Source organism: Salvelinus fontinalis, chromosome 4 (genome assembly GCF_029448725.1).
Source record: "Salvelinus fontinalis isolate EN_2023a chromosome 4, ASM2944872v1, whole genome shotgun sequence".
Lineage (NCBI taxonomy): Eukaryota > Metazoa > Chordata > Actinopteri > Salmoniformes > Salmonidae > Salvelinus > Salvelinus fontinalis.
Genome location: NC_074668.1, coordinates 4,850,475 through 4,873,042, shown reverse-complemented (window position 1 = coordinate 4,873,042; position 22,568 = coordinate 4,850,475). Strand labels below are relative to the sequence as shown.

General features: G+C 45.1%; 2 protein-coding genes across 2 annotated transcripts in view; both read right to left on the bottom strand.

Moving 5' to 3' along the window:
• Positions 1–3,517, bottom strand: part of mtmr12 (myotubularin related protein 12) — an 85,448-nt gene extending 81,931 nt beyond the window's left edge. Inside the window, exon 1 of the mRNA XM_055918646.1 lies at positions 3,341–3,517. Coding sequence (XP_055774621.1) covers positions 3,341–3,412 — 72 coding nt within the window. The 5' untranslated portion in view covers positions 3,413–3,517. The remainder of the gene's footprint in view (positions 1–3,340) is intronic.
• Positions 3,518–4,539: 1,022 nt separating this feature from the next.
• Positions 4,540–22,568, bottom strand: part of LOC129853016 (zinc finger RNA-binding protein-like) — a gene marked incomplete in the record, with an annotated part of 56,215 nt that continues 38,186 nt past the window's right edge. Inside the window, 8 exon segments of the mRNA XM_055918645.1 lie at positions 4,540–6,502; positions 9,750–9,847; positions 10,032–10,143; positions 10,876–10,971; positions 11,937–12,034; positions 15,484–15,649; positions 15,761–15,911; positions 16,236–16,456. Coding sequence (XP_055774620.1) covers positions 6,317–6,502; positions 9,750–9,847; positions 10,032–10,143; positions 10,876–10,971; positions 11,937–12,034; positions 15,484–15,649; positions 15,761–15,911; positions 16,236–16,456 — 1,128 coding nt within the window.

Genomic DNA, 22,568 nt, shown 5'->3' with positions numbered 1-22,568 from the left:
AGGCTCACTGTAAAGCCGTCACCATAGCCAAGGCTCACTGTAAAGCCGTCACCATAGCCAAGGCTCACTGTAAAGCCGTCACCATAGCCAAGGCTCACTGTAAAGCCGTCACCATAGCCAAGGCTCACTGTAAAGCCGTCACCATAGCCAAGGCTCACTGTAAAGCCGTCACCATAGCCAAGGCTCACTGTAAAGCCGTCACCATAGCCAAGGCTCACTGTAAAGCCAAGGCTCACTGTAAAGCCAAGGCTCACTGTAAAGTCAAGGCTCACCGTAGCCAAGGCTCACCGTAGCCAAGGCTCACTGTAAAGCCGTCACCATAGCCAAGGCTCACTGTAAAGCAAAGGCTCACTGTAAAGCTGTCACCATAGCCAAGGCTCACTGTAAAGCCAAGGCTCACCGTAGCCAAGGCTCACCGTCACCAAGGCTCACTGTAAAGCCGTCACCATAGCCAAGGCTCACTGTAAAGCCGTCACCGTAGCCAAGGCTCACTGTAAAGCCGTCACCGTAGCCAAGGCTCACTGTAAAGCCGTCACCGTCGCCAAGGCTCACTGTAAAGCCGTCACCGTCGCCAAGGCTCATTGTAAAGCTGTGACCATAGATAAGGATAATTTTAAAGCTATGGGCTACTGGTTTCCTCATACATCTGACACTTCTGGCCTCATAGAGGAAGTCAACTATTTCTATATTAGTAACTGCAGCCCTCCCATTTGTATCTAAAGTCATAGCTAGGCCTAGCTAATATGAGAGTCAAATATAGCCCTATATTTCAGTCAGAGATAACAGGCCTACAACATACAGCTTGGAGAGTGGCCAGAAAGGAGGCTATTCCTCTTTGTAGTAAAACAGAGCACCATTTTATTTACACATGGATTAATTATTGGTAATGTGTGTTCGATGGTCAAACGTAGTCCTGTATATAATCAGTTAGAGAGAGGGCTACTACATCAAGGTAATAGCTCTATTTTCAGTTACATCCATTTTTCATAGTAACATGTTTTTCCACCAACTCCTCCCCCCCCAAAACGGTAAAGTTTGGTGGATGAGGAATAACGGTCTGAGGCTGTTTTTCATGGTTCGGGCCCCTTAGTTCCAGTAAAAGGAAATCGCAACACTAACAGCATACAATGACATTCTAGACAATTCTGCACTTCCAACTTTGTGACAACAGTTGTTTGGGGAAGGCCATTTCCTGTTTCAGAATGACAATGGCCGCCATGCAAAAAGCGAGGTCCAAAAATAAATGGTTTGTCGAGATCGGTGTGGAAGAATTTGACTGGCCTGCACAGAGCCTTGACCTCAACCCCATCGAACACCTTTGGGATGAATTGGAACGCCGACTGTGAGCCAGGCCTAATCGCCCAACATCAGTGCCCGACCTCACTAATGCTCTTGTGGCTGAATGGAAGCAAGTCCCTGCAGCAATGTTCCAACATCTAGTGGAAAGCCTTCCCAGAAGAGTGGAGGCTGTTATAGCAGCAATGTTCCAACATCTAGTGGAAAGCCTTACCAGAAGAGTGGAGGCTGTTATAGCAGCAATGTTCCAACATCTAGTGAAAAGCCTTCCAGGAAGAGTGGAGGCTGTTATATCAGCAAAGGGGGGGACCAACTCTATATTAATGTCCATGATTTTGGAAGGAGAGGTTGAGACGAGCAGGTGTCCACATACTTTTGGTAATGTAGTGTAATAAACATTGCCCAAAACACCTGTAAATACTATGTGCAAGCAGTATTAGAGATAGGCCTACAATATCAAGGCAATAGGCGACTTGGAAGATAAACACTACAAGCGTATTCTGTTCATTACAACAGTTTACCTCATGTTATCAAGCTGTGTGAGAATCAGCTCTTCGTCTGAACTTTGAACCCCCATCATGTTGCTGGCTGCTCTTCATCATAATCAAAACGGTAGTTGGCGTAGCAGGCAGCCCAGTAGCCTAGTTCACACTTCACACAGGGGACGGCAACGCAACGGGGGCTGCAACGCAACGCTCTAGCCTATTGGTTAGAGCGTTGGGCCAGTAACCGAAATGTTGCTAGATCAAATCCCCGAGCTGACAAGTTAAAAATATATGTTGTTCTGCCTCCTGAACAAGGCAGTTAAACCCACTGATTCATAGGCCAGTCATTGTAAATAAGAATGTGTTCTTAACTGACTTGCCTAGTTAAATAAAGTTCAATAAAACAATTTAAATAACACATTGTTGGAGAGCTACTCTCTAAACAGGAATGAAAACATCAGGGAATCCTTATTAGGAGATACGGTGTCACCGAGGCTGTTCAAACATTCACTAAATCATGTGAATATCCTGTGTATTACATTAAGGTCAGCTTCCTATAAGTTAGGATGTCATTCAGAGGACACACAAGGAGTAACAAGACTCCGAGCTTGCCTGCTCTGCTTACCACCTAAGTGTATTATGGAGCTGGGTTAATAAGTGTTTGAGAGTCACACGAATATGGACTACTGGGTCCGTCATGTGATGTTCATAAAACTATGACTTTCCTGACGGTTTCTTTCATGGGATTTCGACTATCATTCACTGTTGCGTTCTTGAATATAATAGATATTCTATCTTGCCCATGTTAATGCCCTATATATAAAAAAAAATGTGTTGGCTTCTGCACTTTCTGCTGCGGCTTCCCACGGAAGTTGCACTGTTACCATATGTCCACACTTCAGAGACAATATAGGCAATAATGGCTCAATCGTCATTGCGATTCCCATACCGGATAAGACCTAAATCTACAATGATATCAGAGGGTGTTTACGGATCGAAAAATAGCAATATTATATTGCATGTTTGCCATTTATAATTCCAGTTTGACTGACTATTCCATGCAGATCTGACAAATGAAATGTCACACAAACTCAATGTAAAAAAATTTATTTAAAAAAGGCTGAGAAACAATGTTTAAAATGTATCTTTAACTGCCTGTAAAGACTCGTCTGACAAAAACAACAGTGTTACATTTGCCTGGGTGTCTGCTGCCAACAGGGGGGGGGGGGGGGAATAAAACAAGCTATCTTTATAGTCATTCAAAACATGACAAGGCACACCATTCTCCGGAGAGAAACTCTGTTCCAGGACGAAACAGTTATATCGGATGGAAATGTTGTTTTTCTTAAACTATGTTTAGCGGGCTACGAACAACTACAGTAACCATAACCCCGCCCCAATCATGTTAGTTAGCCAGATAGCAGTAATGCTAACTTGTCCGTATCAAATAAAGACAGGCTTTTTTTTTTTTTTTTTTTTTTTTAGCTCTCTCTCTCATCCAACATGCATAATCGCGTACGCTAATAAAGCACAATGTCATGTAAAAATAAATAACTTACCTCGGGCGTCACATAAGAAACAAACGAAGGTTTGGCAGACTTCCCACCTGCGCTCCCCAAACTACTCAACATTTCTGTAACTTGTAGCTAACAACTACCTATTTCTCTGCCCCTAAACCGGGTGGTAATGGGGTGTAAAACAGAGGATTAACCTGCTTTGACAACAGAACCCGCCCATCGACCATCCACATTGGCTGAGAATACATTTTTTTTGCCAAGGAGGCTAAAATGATTCTCGTGATTCTATTGGATATAACGTCTGTCGGTCTCGTATTTACGACAACTCCCATTCCTCATTTGGGACGGGCCGATACTGACAGAAGAGGCGAAGGGAGAGGATTTAATCCATCCCAAAAATCTGTCAGTGTGAGAAGACCCTTTTTAATTGTTTTATATGGCGGTATATGAGATGATCGAATTACCTCAGGCTTACTTGATCACATATATGTTTCGTAAATGTTTAAGTCTGTTACAAAATGTACTGAAATAAGTGGATGCGTTTGGCATTCAGGCAACTTTGAGAAAAACGACTGAGTTGTGCATGTTGGTCACGCGTTGGGTATCTGCCCTCTCATTGGCTAGAATGGTCCCACCTGATCTCACTTGCTTTCAAATCATTGAGGACATGAACTCTAGTGTTAGAGCGGTCACTCGGCAATCTTGTCAATATAATAGATCATCTTTGATCGAAAGGCCCTGAAAATGGAACCATCCACTTCTTGAATTGTGGCTTGAGCCAAGTACATAACACACGCCTCATTGCTAGTGTGTCTGTAGTGGTCTTTGCTTGGTTATACTCTCATGTTGATTTTGAAACTTAACTTTATCTTGGGCTGTAAATGTATTTTTATTTTTTAAACTAAACAAACATTTTGTTTCTTTGATGTGGCAAGTGGTGCTCTAGTATGATTTCATGGTCTGTCAGCAGAGGAAGCAGGCTATGGATATCGCATTGTGTGGTCTTCCTGTTTTGAAGGGATAAAGTCCGTCTCACCTCACGCATCATATCCTGTTGGGACAATGTCAGTAAACTGTCTTCTGCACACAGAGGGAAATATCTCTATGGTTCCACGTGGTTTCATAAAGCCACTTGGGGACTTAATACAGCTGAACATGAAGTGTGGAAAGTGCTGAGGTGGTGTCGTATGTATATCCTTGGAAATAGGGAGCTGAGACACAAAACAACAAACCCCACTTAGTCCAGAAGTCCTTCATTCAGGAAATGTCTTTATTCTGCCCATGGTAAAGTGGAGGTACTAAGACAGAGACAAACAGGCACAGAGAGAGCACGAAAGGCTGACTGACAGGCAGAGCACGAGAGACCGACTGACCGAGAAGGGAGGAGAGAGCCAGCCAGACACAGACAGACAGACCAAGAGAGAACTTTTGTTTATCCATTTCACTTGCTTTGGCAATGTAAACATATGTTTCCCATGCCAATAAAACCCCTTGAATTGAGAGAGAGAGAGGCAGGCAGACAGAGAGAGAGAGAGCGGCAGACAGAGACAGGCTGACAGACATTAAAAGAAGGGATCTACGTTTAAACAAACGTTACACTTGTCTTTTTTTTTTTTTTTTTACTCCAATCGGTTTTTCATTTTCTATACATTATTCAAATGAACTATATGTACGCGGCGTTAAACCAAGATTTGGGGCCAATAAAATGTCCCATTATAATCTGTTAAACCAAAAATATTAAAAGCCATAATACAAATAACAAAATCTGAAAACACGGCCGTGAGTTCTTCCAAACTAAAAACACACTTTTTGATCTATTGCAAGATTATCATAGGTATATTTTCATATATATATATATATATTAGAGTGCTACATTCAAAACAACAAAATTAGGAATCAGTGTTTTCCTCAGAAATGTAGTACAACACCTCAGTTAAGGGGCCTGTGTTAAACACTAGAACACATTGCAGTCTGGCCTTACAAATGGGACAAGACCATAGCTTTTACGCTACTTTAATAAGCATTATGACACTTAAAAGAAAAGATCCTATTCAAAATTACAGCTTATAGGAAAATAAAACATTACTGACGACTGATCGAATTATGTGCTTCATATAAATGGGTATTTAAACTTACTAAAAACAGCCAACACAGAATGTATGCAACTAGAAATAGCATGCATGTTAGCTATCAACATTTACTGTGATCTTCCTGATCTATCAACAACTGGAACAAAAACAAATCTCGCTCTAGTTTACCTTTTCGTAACTCGACAAGACTGGAAAGTCTGTAACCCAAATTAACAAAAAAAAGATAGAGGAGAAGGTTGGGCTAAGAAAGCTCTAAAAAAGGAGAAGGTTGGGCTAAGAAAGCCCCGTTGTCGTGGTAAAGAAGAGTGGGGAAACCAAGTGGGTAAAAATAAAAATGGGGAGGTAAAAGTAGAAATCAGCTAGGAAGGAGAAGTTTGTGTCCCAACCACAGGTCATATCAAATCGCTACCAAAACAGAACATCGTGGACAAACTGGGTACTGGCTTATTCAGTCAAGACTGGGTCGTATTCATTTGGCACCAAAACGGAAGAAAACAGACTGACAATAGAGATGCTCATTTTCTTTAACCCCTTTGCAAAACGATTAAACATTTTCTGTTACGTGCCCAAATGAATACAATCCTGATTTACTCATGGCTTACAGGACCAGGCCCTGTCCGATGTTAGTCTTGAGCATTTACACAAACCAACCTGTAGGTGACAGAAGTACATAGGGCTCGTTCCAGGCAGACTACATCGCAGTGCAGGCATCAACCAATGGTTGCACGCCACGTTATTGACTGTGCAATCCAGCATCAGAATGCTATTTGATTATGGTTAGCTCTCATCTTAAAAAAAAACACATCCAGGCGTCGTGAGATCCGGCAGGTGACTGTAGTCAGCCTGAAACATGGCCCACACACTACTTTAAATGAATTGGGGTGGGGGTGGTGGAGAGGGGGGGGGGGGGGGGAAGAGGGGATGGGTCCTAGTAGCTACTGTCGAAATCCTTCTTGTCCTTCTTCCCTTCACCCTCGAATCCGTCCGCTCCGTCGCTGTTGTCGCGTCGACGCTTACGGTTGTTGCGGACGTTGAAGCGGGGGTTCATCTGGGGAAGCGGGTCCATGCCCAGCACCTTGTGGATCTGACGGAACGCTAGCAGCCGCAGAGCAAACTGGACAGAGACAGAGTTGGTCAATAGAAGACAATTCTATTTTTAAAAAAAGACCTTCTAGCAGACGGGCGGGGAGCGTCAACTACATACCCCACCATACCTACCTAACTTAAGGTACACCATAAAACCAATACCTTACATCCATAAACATATATTATATTTAACTACATACAGCACCTTATATTTATAGCGTACCTTAAGAAATGTACATAAAAAAAAATGGTAGGTAGGTATGGTGGCCAATACCTTACATCCATAATCATATATTAAACTTTACTATTTATATATGGCCAGTACCTTAGATTTTTGTTCAGTACACCATAAATGTAAAAACGCAACAATTTCAAAGATTTTACAGAGTTACAGTTCATATATGGAAATCAGTCAATTTAAATATATTCATTAGGTCCTAATCTATGGATCTATGACTGAGAATACAGATATGCATCTGTTGGTCACAGATACCTTTAAAAAAAAGTTAAGGGTGTGGATCAGAAAACCAGCGCGACACGTCTTCTTCGCATAGAGTTGATCAGGCTGTTGATTGATTGATTGATTGTGATTGATTGGAATGTTGTCCCACTCCTCTTCAATGGCTGTGCGAAGTTGCTGGATATTGGCGGGAACTGGAACACGCTGTCGTACACGTCGATTCCAGAGCATCCCAAACATGCTCAATGGGTGCCATGTCTGGTGAGTATGCAGGCCATGGAAGAACTGGAACACGCTGTCGTACAGGTTGATCCAGAGCATCCCAAACATGCTCAATGGGTGCCATGTCTGGTGAGTATGCAGGCCATGGAAGAACTGGAACACGCTGTCGTACACGTCGATTCCAGAGCATCCCAAACATGCTCAATGGGTGCCATGTCGTGAGTATGCAGGCCATGGAAGAACTGGGACACGCTGTCGTACACGTCGATTCCAGAGCATCCCAAACATGCTCAATGGGTGCCATGTCTGGTGAGTATGCAGGCCATGGAAGAACTGGGACACGCTGTCGTACACGTCGATTCCAGAGCATCCCAAACATGCTCAATGGGTGCCATGTCTGGTGAGTATGCAGGCCATGGAAGAACTGGGACATTCTCAGCGTACAGGAATTGTGTACAGATCCTTGCGACATGGGGCGGTGCATTATGATGCTGAAACATGAGGTGATGGCGGAGGATGAATGGCACGACAATGGGCCTCAGTACCTCGTCACGGTGTGGACATCGTGCTAAAGCATTTTCCCACCGATTTCGGTTACGACGCCGAACTGCAGTCAGGTCAAGACCCTGGTGAGGATGACGAGCACGCAGATGAGCTTCCCTGAGACGGTTTTTTGACAGTTTGTGTAGAAATACTTCGTTACACGTGGTCTGCGGTTGTGAAGCCCGGTTGGACGTACTGCCAAATTCTCTAAAACGATGTTGGAGGCAGCTTACGGTAGAGAAATGAACGTTACATTTTCTGGCAACAGCTCTGGTGGACAGTCCTTCAGTCAGCATGCCAATTGCACGCTCCCTCAAAACTTGAGACATCTGTGGCATTGTGTTGTGTGACAAAACTGCACAATTTAGAGTGGCCTTTTATTGCCCCCAGCACAAGGTACACCTGTGTAATGAGCATTCTTTTTAAATCAGCTTATTGATATGCCACACATGTCAGGTGGAAGGATTATCTTGGCAAAGGAGAAATGCTCACTAACAGGGATGTAAACACATTTGTGCAGAACATTTGAGAGAAATAAGCTTTTTGTGCAAATGGAATATTTCTGGGATCTTTTTATTTCAGCTCATGAAACATGGGACCAACACTTTACATGTTGTCTTTATATTTTTGTTCAATTTATTTAATACATTATAATTACAGTACCAGTCAAGTTTGGATACACCTACTCATTCAAGGGTTTTTCTTTACTTTTAATATTTTCTACATTGTAGAATAATAGTGAAGACATCAAAACTATAAAATAACCAGCATGGAATCATATAGTAACCAAAAAAAAGTGTTAAAAAAGTGAATTTATTTCCTTCTTAATGCATTTGAGCCAATCAGTTGTGTTGTGACAAGGTAGGGGTAGTATACAGAAGATAGTCTTACTTGGTAAAATAACAGCTCAAATAAGCAAAGAGGAACTACAGTCCATCATTACTTTAAGACATACAGGTCAGTCAAAACGGAAGATTTCAACAACTTTGAAAGTTCCTTCCAGTGCAGTCGCAAAAACCATCAAGCGCTATGATGAAACTGGCTCTCATGAGGACCGCCACAAAAAAGGAAGACCCAGAGTTACCTCTGTTGCAGAGAATAAGTTCATTAGAGTTACCAGCCTCAGATATTGCAGCCCAAATAAATGCTTCAGAGTTTAAGTAACAGACACATCTCAACATCAACTGTTCAGAGGAGACTGCATGAATCAGGCCTTCATGGTCGAATTGCTGCAAAGAAACCATTACTAAAGGACACCAATAAGAAGAGACATGCTTGGGCCAAGAAACATGAGCAATGGACATTAGACTGGTGGAAATCTGTCCTTGGGTCTGATGAGTCCAAATTTGAGATTTTTGGTTCCAACCGTCGTGTCTTTGTGAAACGCAGAGTAGGTGAATGGATGATTCCTCATGCGTTGTTCCCACCGTGAAGCATGGAGGAGGAGGTGTGATGGTGCTTTGCTGGTGACACTGTCTGATTTATTTAGAATTCAAGGCACAGAATTCTGCAGTGATACACCTTCCCATCTGGTTTGGGCTTAGTGGGATTTGTTTTTCAACAGGAAAATGCCCCAACACACCTCCAGGCTGTGTAAGGGCTATTTGACCAAGAAGGAGAGTGATGGAGTGCTGCATCAGATGACCTGGCCTCCACAATCACCTGACCTCAACCCAATTGAGATGGTTTGGGATGAGTTGGCCTATAGAGTGAAGGAAAAGCAGCCAACAAGTGCTCAGCATATGTGGGAACTCCTTCAAGTCAGGTCTGAAAAGCATTCCAGGTGAAGCTGGTTGAGAGAATGCCAAGAGTGTGCGAAGCTGTCCTCAAGGCAAAGGGTGGCTACTTTGAAGAATCTAAAATATATATTTTGATTTGTTCAACACTTTTTTGGTTACTACATGACTCCATATGTGTTATTTCATAGTTTTGATATCTTCACTATTATTCTACAAAGTAGAAAATAGTAAAAAATAAAGAAAAACTCTGGAATGAGTAGGTGTGTCCAAACATTTGACTGGTCCTGTATATTCTATACATGTGTCAGTACCTGGGCACTTGAGGTGATGTCCTCTCTGTGCTGCTCCTCCATGGCTGTCAGGGTGTCAGTGGGGTTCTTCTCACACGGGTCGACCAATCCCGGGCCACCTAGTGGACAACCAAACACACCTATCAGCACTCTGTTAATGCCAACACACCATTAACCCCACCCAAACTACGCGAAAGTCTGTCACGATCGTCCAAAAAAATAAATAAATGTCTGCCCATGATGATATGCGAAATAGTCTGCTATAATAGTAAAAAAAAAAATTGAAAAATCAGTTAGACCAACCGGGGAGCAGGATTCCGGAGGAAATACATTCAAAGACTCGTCTCAGTGCGTCGCCTGGGCTCAGGGGGCCAGAGGCACTGCTAATGGCCTTCTCTACCAGCAGCTCCATGGCCTGGAGAACAAGGGAAAGAGATGGGGGTGGAGGAGCAGAGATGTTTAAACTCCTCATTGAGAAGAAAGAAGTATTTTGGATCTTTCCTTGCCACCTACTCACAACGCCAGGGAAAGAAGACACTTTATACCACTGAGCTGCAGCCAGTGTGTTTAGTCCCAAGTTAACACATCTGCTGTTCGACACTTGCATGAACTTAAAGGGATAGTTCAGGATTTTGTCAAATACGCCCTTTAATCCATTTCCCCAGAGTCAGATGAACTGGTGGATCCCATTTTGTTTGTCTCTGCGTCCAGTAACGAGGAAATTAAGTTTCGCGAGCCAATGCTAACTGGCGTTAGCGCAAAGACAAAGTCAACAGGAACAGCGAACGTGCTAGCTGTTCCCAACAACTTCCAGTCATTGCGCTAACGCTAGTTAGCAATTTGACTCTTCCTTCAAACTGAACAAAGAGACATAAAAAAATGGTATCAACGAGTTCATCCAACTCTGGGGAAGTAGAAAAAGGGTTTCAATGCTAAAATCCCCAACTATCCCTTTAATTGACCTATATGGTCGGGTTTCCCAGACACAGATTATGCCTCGTCCTGGACTAGAAACAATTCTCAATGGACTGGGCTTCATCTGTGTCCAATAAACCGGCCCATTAAAGTCCAATACTTTTCTAACATATAAAAAAAACACACATGAGACAGTTGAAGACTCGAGCGTTTAGCCTGACTATAAACTCACCCAGCTGGGGAAGGCGGACCACGTGGGGACCCTCTGACAGAGGTCACGCAGGATACGGATAACAATCACACAGGATTGGAGTCCGTTCGCCCTAGCCTTGTGGAGCAATAACACGTTTAGTTTAGTGATAACAGACAGCGTGTACACTACATTACAACGGGTCTGTCATAGAGGGCCAAACACTACTGTACACAATGGAAGCTTGTGATAGGTTGATTGAAGACTCAATTAATGAATTGTCCGTAATTGGTTGGAATCAGCTGCCATTTCCAGGAGTATTTCACCTCGTTGTAACATTAGTAAAAAAAAGAAAAGAAAGAGAGCTCACAGTTTGCAAGATGAAACAAGAAAAGGTTTAAAATTCCTTGTCATCTTATAAACCCTGACTTCTCAGGTTGATCAAGTGTTTGACAGAAGAGTCAGTTTGTGTTTGTAAAGAAGATCAAGGTTAGGGACTGTGAGAGGGGAGGGAATCTGTTTTGCCTGTGAGTTAGCTTTTTCTGCCATTGCAGCGACACAACGAAACTAAAAAAAAAAATCAGATGTCCCCGTTTCTCTCAATCCCTATTCTTCTATTAAAATAAATACAAAATCACAAGATACTAATGCTCAACATGGAAGCTCTTATCAGATCTTATGCAAAGATATCTCTGCAGCCTTATGGAATCATGTTTTAACACTGACAATATAGTCTGGTATGGGGGGGGGGGGGATAAAATAAAATCATACAAGGATGCCAGTTCTTTTTTGGAAAATTATAAAAATCATTACCATGCTAAAGTTCAACAATAAATATCAGAAATAAAGATTGAATATTCAATCTGGTTAAAAAAAAAATATATATATTTTTTAAATCATTACTTGTGTGGCATCATTGAATTTCTCTTTTTCAAACAATAACTAAACTGTTATCAGGTATTACTGTGGGGTTTTTTTTTGGGGGGGGGGGAGTGTTAAATTCATTATTAAATTCCTTCATTAAAACAAAATTCAAACAAAGGAATAAAAAATGATGCATCTCATAAGGCTACAATAAGAAAGTAAAAAGGATGTGTCCGAACCTGGAACCACTTAGCGTGCCGCAGAGCCGCTAGAGCGGCGAGGCATTTTTGCCTGTCCAAGACGTCCGCTGGGTCTCGCACCAAGCCCCAGGTTACATCTAAAAACGGATGAGTCGAATTGTCAAAAATGGTCGGTCGGTTGAGGTGTTGAGGAGGAGGAGGAACGGGTGTTTGACCAGGTAGAGCAAGACTCATTAACAAGAAGATACAAAACACATTGCCACACATACCAAGATAGTGTTTCAGTAACGAACCAGGAAGTGAACTAGATAAAAGTCTATTCTGATTGGTGTTGCTGCCAAATAAACCAATGTGCAACCTGACTTCATCGAAATTACCAAGGGTTTGGCGGGAGATGTAGTGTCATGTATGTAACCTTAGGTTTACGTTGGTGTGAGGTGTTGGCGTAAAGCGAATGTTAATTACGGGACTGGCGTAAAATGCTAAACCAAAACCTTGAGAGAATAGAAACAGGATGAGAGATGGAAACAACCAGAGTGTCAACAGCCTGATCATTGTCTAACTCAGCAAAGGCTGACCTAGTAGCTACTGTCGGCTGATACCAACAGTTATTCATTTGATCATATAGTCAAATAACTGAACTGTATGTAGGCCTATTGATATCGTGTGAATGAAATGTAAGCCTTAACAGAGAAGTTTAAATCTCAAAAGCTGAGATATAATGTTAGCTTGTTCAAGTATGCAACGTTACGCCAATCATTTGTCACTTTCAGTCTTAATCTTCTGAGATGATACTGGGCGGATACTCTAGGGGGATTCCAATGGGTCATTAGCCTGGGCCCCGGCGCATTAGCCTGGGCCCCGGCGCATTAGCCTGGACCCCGGCGCATTAGCCTGGACCCCGGCGCATTAGCCTGGACCCCGGCGCATTAGCCTGGACCCCGGCGCATTAGCCTGGACCCCGGCGCATTAGCCTGGACCCCGGCGCATTAGCCTGGGCCCCGGCGCATTAGCTTGGGCGCATTAGCCTGGGCCCCGGCGCATTAGCTTGGGCGCATTAGTCTGGGCCCCGGCGCATTAGCTTGGGCGCATTAGCCTGGGCCCCGGCGCATTAGCTTGGGCGCATTAGCCTGGGCACCGGCGCATTAGCTTGGGCGCATTAGCCTGGGCACCGGCGCATTAGCCTGGACCCCGGTAACTGATAAAAGAAACAAAGGAGAGAGGTCCTGTCAGAACAGGAGTGTGAACTGAGCTGATTTAAAAAAAAACAATGATAGGTGTGGCAAAGTGTTTGGGTGGTGAGGGGGAAGGGGGGAAACCTTGGTCAAAAATCCTTCCGGAGGAACTGGTTGGCTGGGGGGCTGAGGTTTGAACCACATACTGGAGATATATATTTTTTAAAGATAAAACAATTTTAAAAAAAGAACAGAGGGCTTTGGACTGGACTGGTAAGAAAACTACAAATTATGTTGCAGCAGAAAAACTACAAACATGGAAGCTCCCAGCAGCAAAAAAGAAGGGTTAGATCGGACATCGTTGCATGCATAACTGGCTGGATTAAAGTCAGTAGGTTGGGCATGAAACCAACAAAACAGATCAATCACACTAACTGTATACTGCTCTGCTGTACTCGGGTCCAACCAGAGTCTGCCAAAGCCTTCATCCCTGGCCTACTGAAGTCTACTGCAGGCTGGCCACACAGCGTCCCCATTTTGCACCTTTATGCTGAAGTGTGTACTTGCCCACTTTCTGAAACTGGATTTAACAAATGGTAGATGGATACCCTCTCTGGGCAACACCAATCCTATGCTTTCAAATCCATTGACAGAGTGTGCTAGTGCACACTTCTGGAACAAGATGATTAAAAAAAAAAAAAAAATTGGCACAACAAACCATAACCAAGAGAGAGGCATGCTAGATAGATACAGGAGCTTAGCAACACTCACTCCCACCCCTCCATTTTCAACGAATGCAGAGAATGGATCATGTGATCAAAAGGGCTTTAAAGTCATATCTTTTTTTTTGGTTTGTTAACAGCATGATTAGCTACAATAAAAAGGACAGATCTGTCTGTGCATAGGCTTCTGTGTGGAGGGGGACACCAGTTCACTCAGGGAGCATGTAAGAACAGATCACCTCCTCGTAACCAGACCAACATAAGATTTGTTTCCTGTGGGGATGTGTGAACCCATTTCTTGTCTGTGTTCTAGAACAGTCTGTTCTAGAACTGCTCGCCAGTGTTCTAGAACCGCTCGCCAGTGTTCTAGAACCGTCTGTGTGTGTGTTCTAGAACAGTCTTCTGTAACCCTGGTCTTTCTGCTCTTTTCATTTGGCCAAATCCTAACCTGACAAACGCTCGCTCAACTCAAACTTCCGCAAAAAAAAAAAAATCTCCCCCCAGTGACATCAATCTAATGCACGATTTGTGCAGAGCTCTGAGTTTGGTGCACGTTTCATAAGTCAGGATTCGGTGCCTCGCTGCTTCCCTTCTCAAATGGGTCTTTCATTTATTTGTAATATCTGTAGAGAATAACGTTCCTCTGGTGTATGTATTTCTGAACTAAGGGAGCTAACGATTGACCCGGTGTGGGAGGGTTTATCGTAGTGGTGTGACGGTGAAACAAACCCCCCTGGAACACAGGAAACAAAAATTAAATCTTACCTGGGAACTAAAAAACTAGTCTGAAAATGCAAACACTGTCCATGCTTTGTTTGTAAGGGGACAGCTTTACAAGACGCACTGAAGGAGAGTTCCAGATAGAGTAAGAGCTACACTGGTGGCACGAGGAACCGTCAAGACTTCACCAAGACTGCTGAGCTCTAACCATGACTAGAAAGTCACGTTTCTACAAATGTTTTTCAAATGATGAACCTTTTGGTATATCATTCAGGTTGGTTTTAAGATACAAAAATCAAAAAGATGGTTTCTCTGCCTTCAAAACAGGTCTCTTGGACAATTTGAATGGATCCCCCAAAAATGTACTTCCCTTTAGACACGGTTTATGATATTCCGTGAATTTAAAAAACTACAGAATATTGACTATTCAGTAATTCTCTAATCCCAAAGTTTAATAAAAAAATCACTGACTATTGGACCTAGAATTCCTATCCTAAAGGCCTTTTGAAAGCACAATAAGTAAGAGCACTGTTTTATGATGACCAATCTAGCTTCTCATGTCATGACAGAGCTCAAACGCTTCATTGGTTGAAGTTGAAATGATAACTAGCGTCTATAAAAAAAAAAATGACAAAAACTTGTGAGCAAGGCTCAACAGGTCAAATCTGAACTTATTGCCCGAAGGCATACAGCTGGACTTCTCTCAGAACAAAATCTAGGAATGTCCTCTTTAAAAAAAAAACAAAGTGCCACCAGGGTAGATCTCCTCAGATAAAAATGGATCTTAAACGGTGCATTCATTCGGGTACTGGGCGAGCGGCGATGTCACTTTAGGACCATTGGAGAAACAGGACCATTGAAATAAGTACAAAAATGTGCAAACTCCACCCTGAACAAACGAATGCACCCATAGCTAGGTGGCAGAGAGAGAGAGAGAAAAAGGAAGGAGAGGGGCGATGTCTTTCCAACCTCCGTCCCGTGGCGGGGGTGTGGTAGGGGTCTCCTCCTCCTCCTCTCGGATACTGGGGGAGGTCAGGGTGATGGTGACTGTCATTTTGGGGTCGGCTCCAGACGTCAGGATGATGGAACAGTCCTCGATGGAACCCTTCACCTCGTACTTCTCTGGGGTCACCACCTGGAGGGGAGGAAGAGCGAGAGAGATCGAACGAGAGCGAGAGGTAAGTGTGCGGGTATCGTTGGTGTATATCGTTAGGGTGTGTGTGTGTGTGTGTGTGTGTGTGCGTACCGTCAGCTGCTTGGGAAGATGCTCCACTATGCGGCTTAGCAGGTTCTCGGTGGGTTTCTCTGAGCAAAGCAGGACCAGGTTGACATTGTTGTCTCCACAGAGCAGCAGTCCTTTAGCCAGCACCCCCACCCTCATCACCCCCTTCAGAGCTCTGAGGAGGGAGGCGTTCATTAGGTATCTAACGTTAGAAAACAGAGCAGCACCCCCACCCTCATCACCCCCTTCAGAGCTCTACAGGAGGGAGGCGTTCATTAGGTATCTAACGTTAGAAAACAGACAGAGCAGCACCCCCACCCTCATCACCCCCTTCAGAGCTCTACAGGAGGGAGGCGTTCATTAGGTATCTAACGTTAGAAAACAGAGCAGCACCCCCACCCTCATCACCCCCTTCAGAGCTCTGAGACGACAAAAGTTCAGGGTTGAGTTTCCCCAACTTCCCATCCATCTATCCCCCCCACTCATCCACTCTCCTCACCGGTCTTGGGGAGTCTTGGGGACCTCCTTTGTATCCTTGTCCTCCGCAGTAGTCTCCTTGGTCTTGTCCTGGTCGATGATGATGTCTGAGACCAGTTTGAGGGCTCTCTCTGTGATGGAGACGATCTTCTGGATGGCCTGCAGCTCGTCCTCAGAGGGGTAGATGGTCGCGTGCTTCGTCATCACGTAGCGGTCGTCTGACGAGTCCGGCCGACGAGGAGGCTGCGAGGTAGAGCAGAAAAAAAGGTCTCAATGCCACAGCAGTGGGGGGTAGAAATGATTCAATAATGGATTAGAAATTGTTAAAATCATTTCTAATCCATGGTGCTTACCATATAGTCACTGGAATCTAAGGCAATAGCTACATTACGTGTCGTGGAAAGTCCTGTGTTTTACCGTTTTAAAGAATTGTCTCTTGTTATATACTTGTGTTTTTTATAACCCGATACAAACTTGTCTTTGCGTGACTTAATCATAAGGCGTATAGCTAAGATCCGTTTAGGTGTGACTGCAGCATGCGAGTCATCCCCGTGGGTTTACTATCTGCAGGGAGTCAGCTGTGTGGTACCTTGCAGGAAGGAGCAGTGTGAACTGACCCCCAAAAAAAACACAGTTATACGGTCGAACCTTCTTAATATGCACAGACAAACCAATCGCCTTTTAAAAACTGTTCCGCCCGTTTCCACACATCTGCTAAACTGCCAAAAGAGGTTGTTTTTTTCCCCTCTCCTATAAAAGCAGAGACCCGACTATGTTTGTTAAACCTTCAACTGAATCGCGCTTGGCAGTTGTCAATTCCTTCATTTTTGCAAATGTTCAAAATGTTGTAAGAGGAATCTACAGTCTCTCTTCCTGTAGAATTGCTACGACAATTTCGGCGACGAGGATGGGATGGCCAACTCCGCTTGCTGATTGCTCCCGAGGAGACCGAGGTTAACTGCGCGCAAGGGAGCCCACACTCCGGCTGAAACAGAGCAGAAAAAGGGGCCCGCCTCGGACCGGCAGTGAGTGGATACGCCATTCCGGACAGGTGAGACTGATTTTACTTTAAACATCACAGAAAATCCTGTTCTGGGAACAGGTTGCGCACATGACGTATTTTGTTGTTTCAAAAGATACCCCTAGTTATAAACTTTGTTGTAGCAGAGATATTTCTGAATAGGAAAAGTCCTAGAATCTTTCATTAGTAAATCTTCTAATAAAAACAGATATCTTTAGTTAAATAAGTAAACATCCTGTTGAAGCAGGGTGATCTCCAATTTGGATATTTTTGTTGAAGCAGAAGTATCCTGGTCAGAGACAAGGGGTTGTGTTTATCTGTTGAAGCAGAGAAGTGGTCATGGCATGACCAGACACGGTTATGAGTTGTACCAACCCCTCTTTTTACACTACTTCTACTCTCTGTTCATCATATATGCATAGTCACTTTAACCATATCTACATACTACCTCAATAAGCCTGACTAACCGGTGTCTGTATACAGCCTTGCTATTCTTATTTTCAAATGTCTTTTTACTGTTGTTTTATTTCTTTACTTACACACACACACACACACATTTTTTCTCCACACTATTGGTTAGAGCCTGTAAGTAAGCGTTTCACTGTAAGGTCTACCTACACCTGTTGTATTGTTGTATACGTGACAAATAAACTTTGATTTGATCCCAGGGTACAATCCTGAGATAAGAAAATATTCCTATTTCTGCAGCTAAGAAAATCAGAAAACGTATTAAACGCAGTGTACTGGTTAAACAGGAGGTTATGAGAAACCAGCTATAAATGTAAAACCTACATGGGAAATTTGCATAGGCGAAACTACCATGTGGGTATAATATTTAAAATTACATAGAATATATATATATTTTTTTAAAGTGTATGTGTGTGTGGGGGGGGGGGGGGGGGGGGCTCCTTTGAATTATAAGAATTCAATTGAATTTAAAAAAAAACGTTGTTTGTGTGTGTTTGAGTGTATAGTGGAGTTTCACAATGGGAGCCAAGAGCAGCAGGGATGAACATTGCCTGCCCGACGTCCCGCTGACTGGACCGGTGAAGGTAAATGGCAGATAAATGGGGCAGGGGCATTCTGGAACAGGTACCGCTCTGGCACAAAGTAGCAGATTTTCCCTTAAAAAAAGGCACATTGAGTGAAGTTTTATTAGCCGAGTGTAGAAAGAACTTAGAGAAGTTTGAGGAAAACAAGAAAGGAAAGTTATGTCCATTTATTTAACTAGGCAACTCAGTTTAGAACAAACTCTTATTTACAATGACGGCCTACCCCGGGCAAACCCTCCCCTAACCCAGACAACGCTGGACCAAACCCTCTCCTAACCCGGACGACGCTGGGCCAAACCCTCCCCTAACCCAGACGACGCCTGACCAAACCCTCCCCCTACTCGGACGACGCCGGGCCAAACCCTCCCCTAACCCGGACGACGCCGGGCCAAGCCCTCCCCTAACCCGGACGACGCTGGGCCAAGCCCTCCCCTAACCCAGACGACGCTGGGCCAAGCCCTCCCCTAACCCAGACGACGCTGGGCCTAACCCAGACGACGCTGGGCCAAACCCTCCCCTAACCCAGACGACGCTGGGCCAAACCCTCCCCTAACCCAGACGACGCTGGGCCGAACCCTCCCCTAACCCAGACGACGCTGGGCCGAACCCTCCCCTAACCCAGACGACGCTGGGCCGAACCCTCCCCTAACCCAGACGACGCTGGGCCGAACCCTCCCCTAACCCAGACGACGCTGGGCCGAACCCTCCCCTAACCCAGACGACGCTGGGCCGAACCCTCCCCTAACCCAGACGACGCTGGGCCGAACCCTCCCCTAACCCAGACGACGCTGGGCCGAACCCTCCCCTAACCCAGACGACGCTGGGCCGAACCCTCCCCTAACCCAGACGACGCTGGGCCGAACCCTCCCCTAACCCAGACGACGCTGGGCCGAACCCTCCCCTAACCCAGACGACGCTGGGCCGAACCCTCCCCTAACCCAGACGACGCTGGGCCGAACCTTCCCCTAACCCAGACGACGCTGGGCCTTACCCTCCCCTAACCCGGACGACGCTGGGCCGAACCCTCCCCTAACCCAGACGACGCTGGGCCGAACCCTCCCTAACCCAGACGACACTGGGCCGAACCCTCCCCTAACCCGGACGACGCTGGGCCAAGCCCTCCCCTAACCCAGACGACGCTGGGCCAAGCCCTCCCCTAACCCAGACGACGCTGGGCCAAGCCCTCCCCTAACCCAGACGACGCTGGGCCAAACCCTCCCCTAACCCAGACGACGCTGGGCCAAGCCCTCCCCTAACCCAGACGATGCTGGGCCGGTTGTGATACAGCCCGGGATCAAACTCGGGTCTGTAGTGACGCCTGTAGCACTGCGATGCAATGCCTTAGACCGCTGCGTCACTCAGAATAGATTGGGGTAAGTTTAGAAAGTGGGAGAGGGAAGCTGAAAGACAGTCAGACAGGAAGTTAAAGGAATGATGGTGAAGGAAAAGTAAGAAGAAGAAACAGACGGAGGAAGAAAAGGATAAACAGGGAGGATGATGATGACTTTCCACCCCGATATTACACCCCTGTAATCACTGCACCAGCACCCCAGCCCTGGTTGTGCGAACAGCAGCCCGCTCAGCCGTCTCCCCCACCTCAGCTCTACCAGCAGACCCCTCGGAGGCAGGCCCACGAGCAGTGGAAGTCCATTCCATGTACCGCCCACATTGAGTCCCGTTCTCTGGTGTTGATGGACTCTGAGAACTTAGTCCACCATCGACGTTGACGCCTAACCACGCAGCTAAGTCCCTCAACCCCAACGACCAGAATATATATATTTTTTTAAATGGCGACCCAAAGACAACCTTTCTCCAGGCACCTCTGGTAACATTCCCTAATCCGCGATCTGCGGATGGTGAAGAGGGCCATGACGAATGGTACCCGCTCATCGACATCCAGAAGACTAAATGAAAAGACACTGCTAAAGAATATGTCCAGATCCTACAAAAAGGGAAGCTGGTGTTTTTAACCACACGGCTATTTAAAATGGCCCGGCTGTACAAGCCATCTGCAGGCTGAGATCGCGCACATTTGCGGGTATCACGATGAGGCTACGATGGGCGGAAGCTTTGATGAAAACTACCAATGGGAAGAGAGGGTGGAGCCTATCAGACCCAACTGGCTACAAAATGTGTGATCGCATTAAAATAACATTACCCCACCCATGACCGATTGGGCAGCAGAAAGCTAAAGAGTAGTTGGAAGACTGGAGACCTGCTACCGTAAACATCGCGGGCTCAAACCAATGACTGATGGCCCGCCGCAATGATGACTACAACCACCTCTTGAAGGCTGCCCTAAAAGGACTTTTTGCCAGCCCTTGGTAAACAGGTTCAAATGAGCTGCATTGGCTGGGAAACTACCAGTCCACAAGCAGTTATTGAACACTGTAAACACGCTGAGAGACAGCAACTGTCTCAAGAAGACAAAAAAAAAAAAAAAAAAGAATAGAAAAAGTAGTTAAGTTACAAGCTGCACAGCTGGCTTTTTAAAATCAAGGACAGGGCCAACAGCGGCAGGCTCAGTGATGACCTCAAAATGGTGGACCGAGGGGAAGAGGAAAGTGATGACCTCAAAATGGTGGACCGAGGGGAAGAGGAAAGTGATGACCTCAAAATGGTGGACCGAGGGGAAGAGGAAAGTGATGACCTCAAAATGGTGGACCGAGGGGAAGAGGAAAGTGATGACCTCAAAATGGTGGACCGAGGGGAAGAGGAAAGTGATGACCTCAAAATGGTGGACCGAGGGGAAGAGGAAAGTGATGACCTCAAAATGGTGGACCGAGGGGAAGAGGAAAGTGATGACCTCAAAATGGTGGACCGAGGGGAAGAGGAAAGTGATGACCTCAAAATGGTGGACCGAGGGGAAGAGGAAAGTAATGACCTCAAAATGGTGGACCGAGGGGAAGAGGAAAGTGATGACCTCAAAATGGTGGGTCGAGGGGAAGAGGAAAGTGATGACCTCAAAATGGTGGCCCGAGGGGAAGAGGAAAGTAATGACCTCAAAATGGTGGCCCGAGGGGAAGAGGAAAGTAATGACCTCAAAATGGTGGACCGAGGGGAAGAGGAAAGTGATGACCTCAAAATGGTGGACCGAGGGGAAGAGGAAAGTGATGACCTCAAAATGGTGGACCGAGGGTAAGAGGAAAGTGATGACCTCAAAATGGTGGACCGAGGGGAAGAGGAAAGTAATGACCTCAAAATGGTGGACCGAGGGGAAGAGGAAAGGGGTAGTGCTGACAGGTGGGCCAGACAACAGCAACTTTGTTTGTTTTTACAACGGTGGAAAAGGATATTTTGCTACAAAGTGTCTAAACCCAAGTGAGCAGGGAGCAGCAGGTTGGAAGACTGGACCTCCATCAAAAAAAAACATCCCTTTTACAACCCACATATGGACTGACGCGAGGTAGAGACAGTTTGACACCCTTGGACAGCATTTCAAGATTTCTTTTCAAACCCCCGTGAGCCAATAGTTCGTCTCCTCGTCAATGGCGAGTCAATCGATTTTCTAGTCGATACGGGCGCTGCAATGTCTGTCATAGATTTAGAATTTATGTCCAAATCTCCCACGTCAAATGAATCAGTCAGCATTATGGGAGCCTCGGCAGTGACTATGAAAGAGTTGCCAACTTGTTAAAGTTGATAAAAACACACATAAACCATAAATTAATTTATTCTGCATGTTGTCCTGTAAATCTGGGCAGGAAGAGATCTTCTGTAAATTGGGAATTATTATTATTATTTTTTTGTAAAGGAAAAGGTCTCACTGTTGTACAGCCTCAGGAGACATGTCATCCGACACGGTCTCAACATGTGATTGGTGCTATACACATGGGACGTACAGGATATTGACGATTCACATTATGACCCTAAATGTTCTCAACTGCTCGTAGTGACATGTATAGTGGGCCACAATTTTGTGCTTTAAGTGTTAAATTGACTAAAAAGAACAGGCTTCGTTGTATTTATTTAGTGACAGGGTAGCTAAGACCGATGGTTGCTTGGGAGGATACCGGTATTTGGTTGAGGTCTGTCTTGCAGGTCACCGACTGGGAACTTCGAGCGGAAGGGTCAAAATTCTCCCTCAACATACACACTTTGCGTGTTCACATTTTTTTGGGGGACCGTACATTTTCCACGAGGTGTACGTGGCCTTGATAGCACTAAATCAAGTAAAACAGATGATTTCTGTGGAGAAGGAGTCACCCTTGTTGATTGGTCTTCCGAACTCTACATCCAGTCTTCCCCGGAGCGCTCCTAGTAGATAACGGAGGTCTGCCCT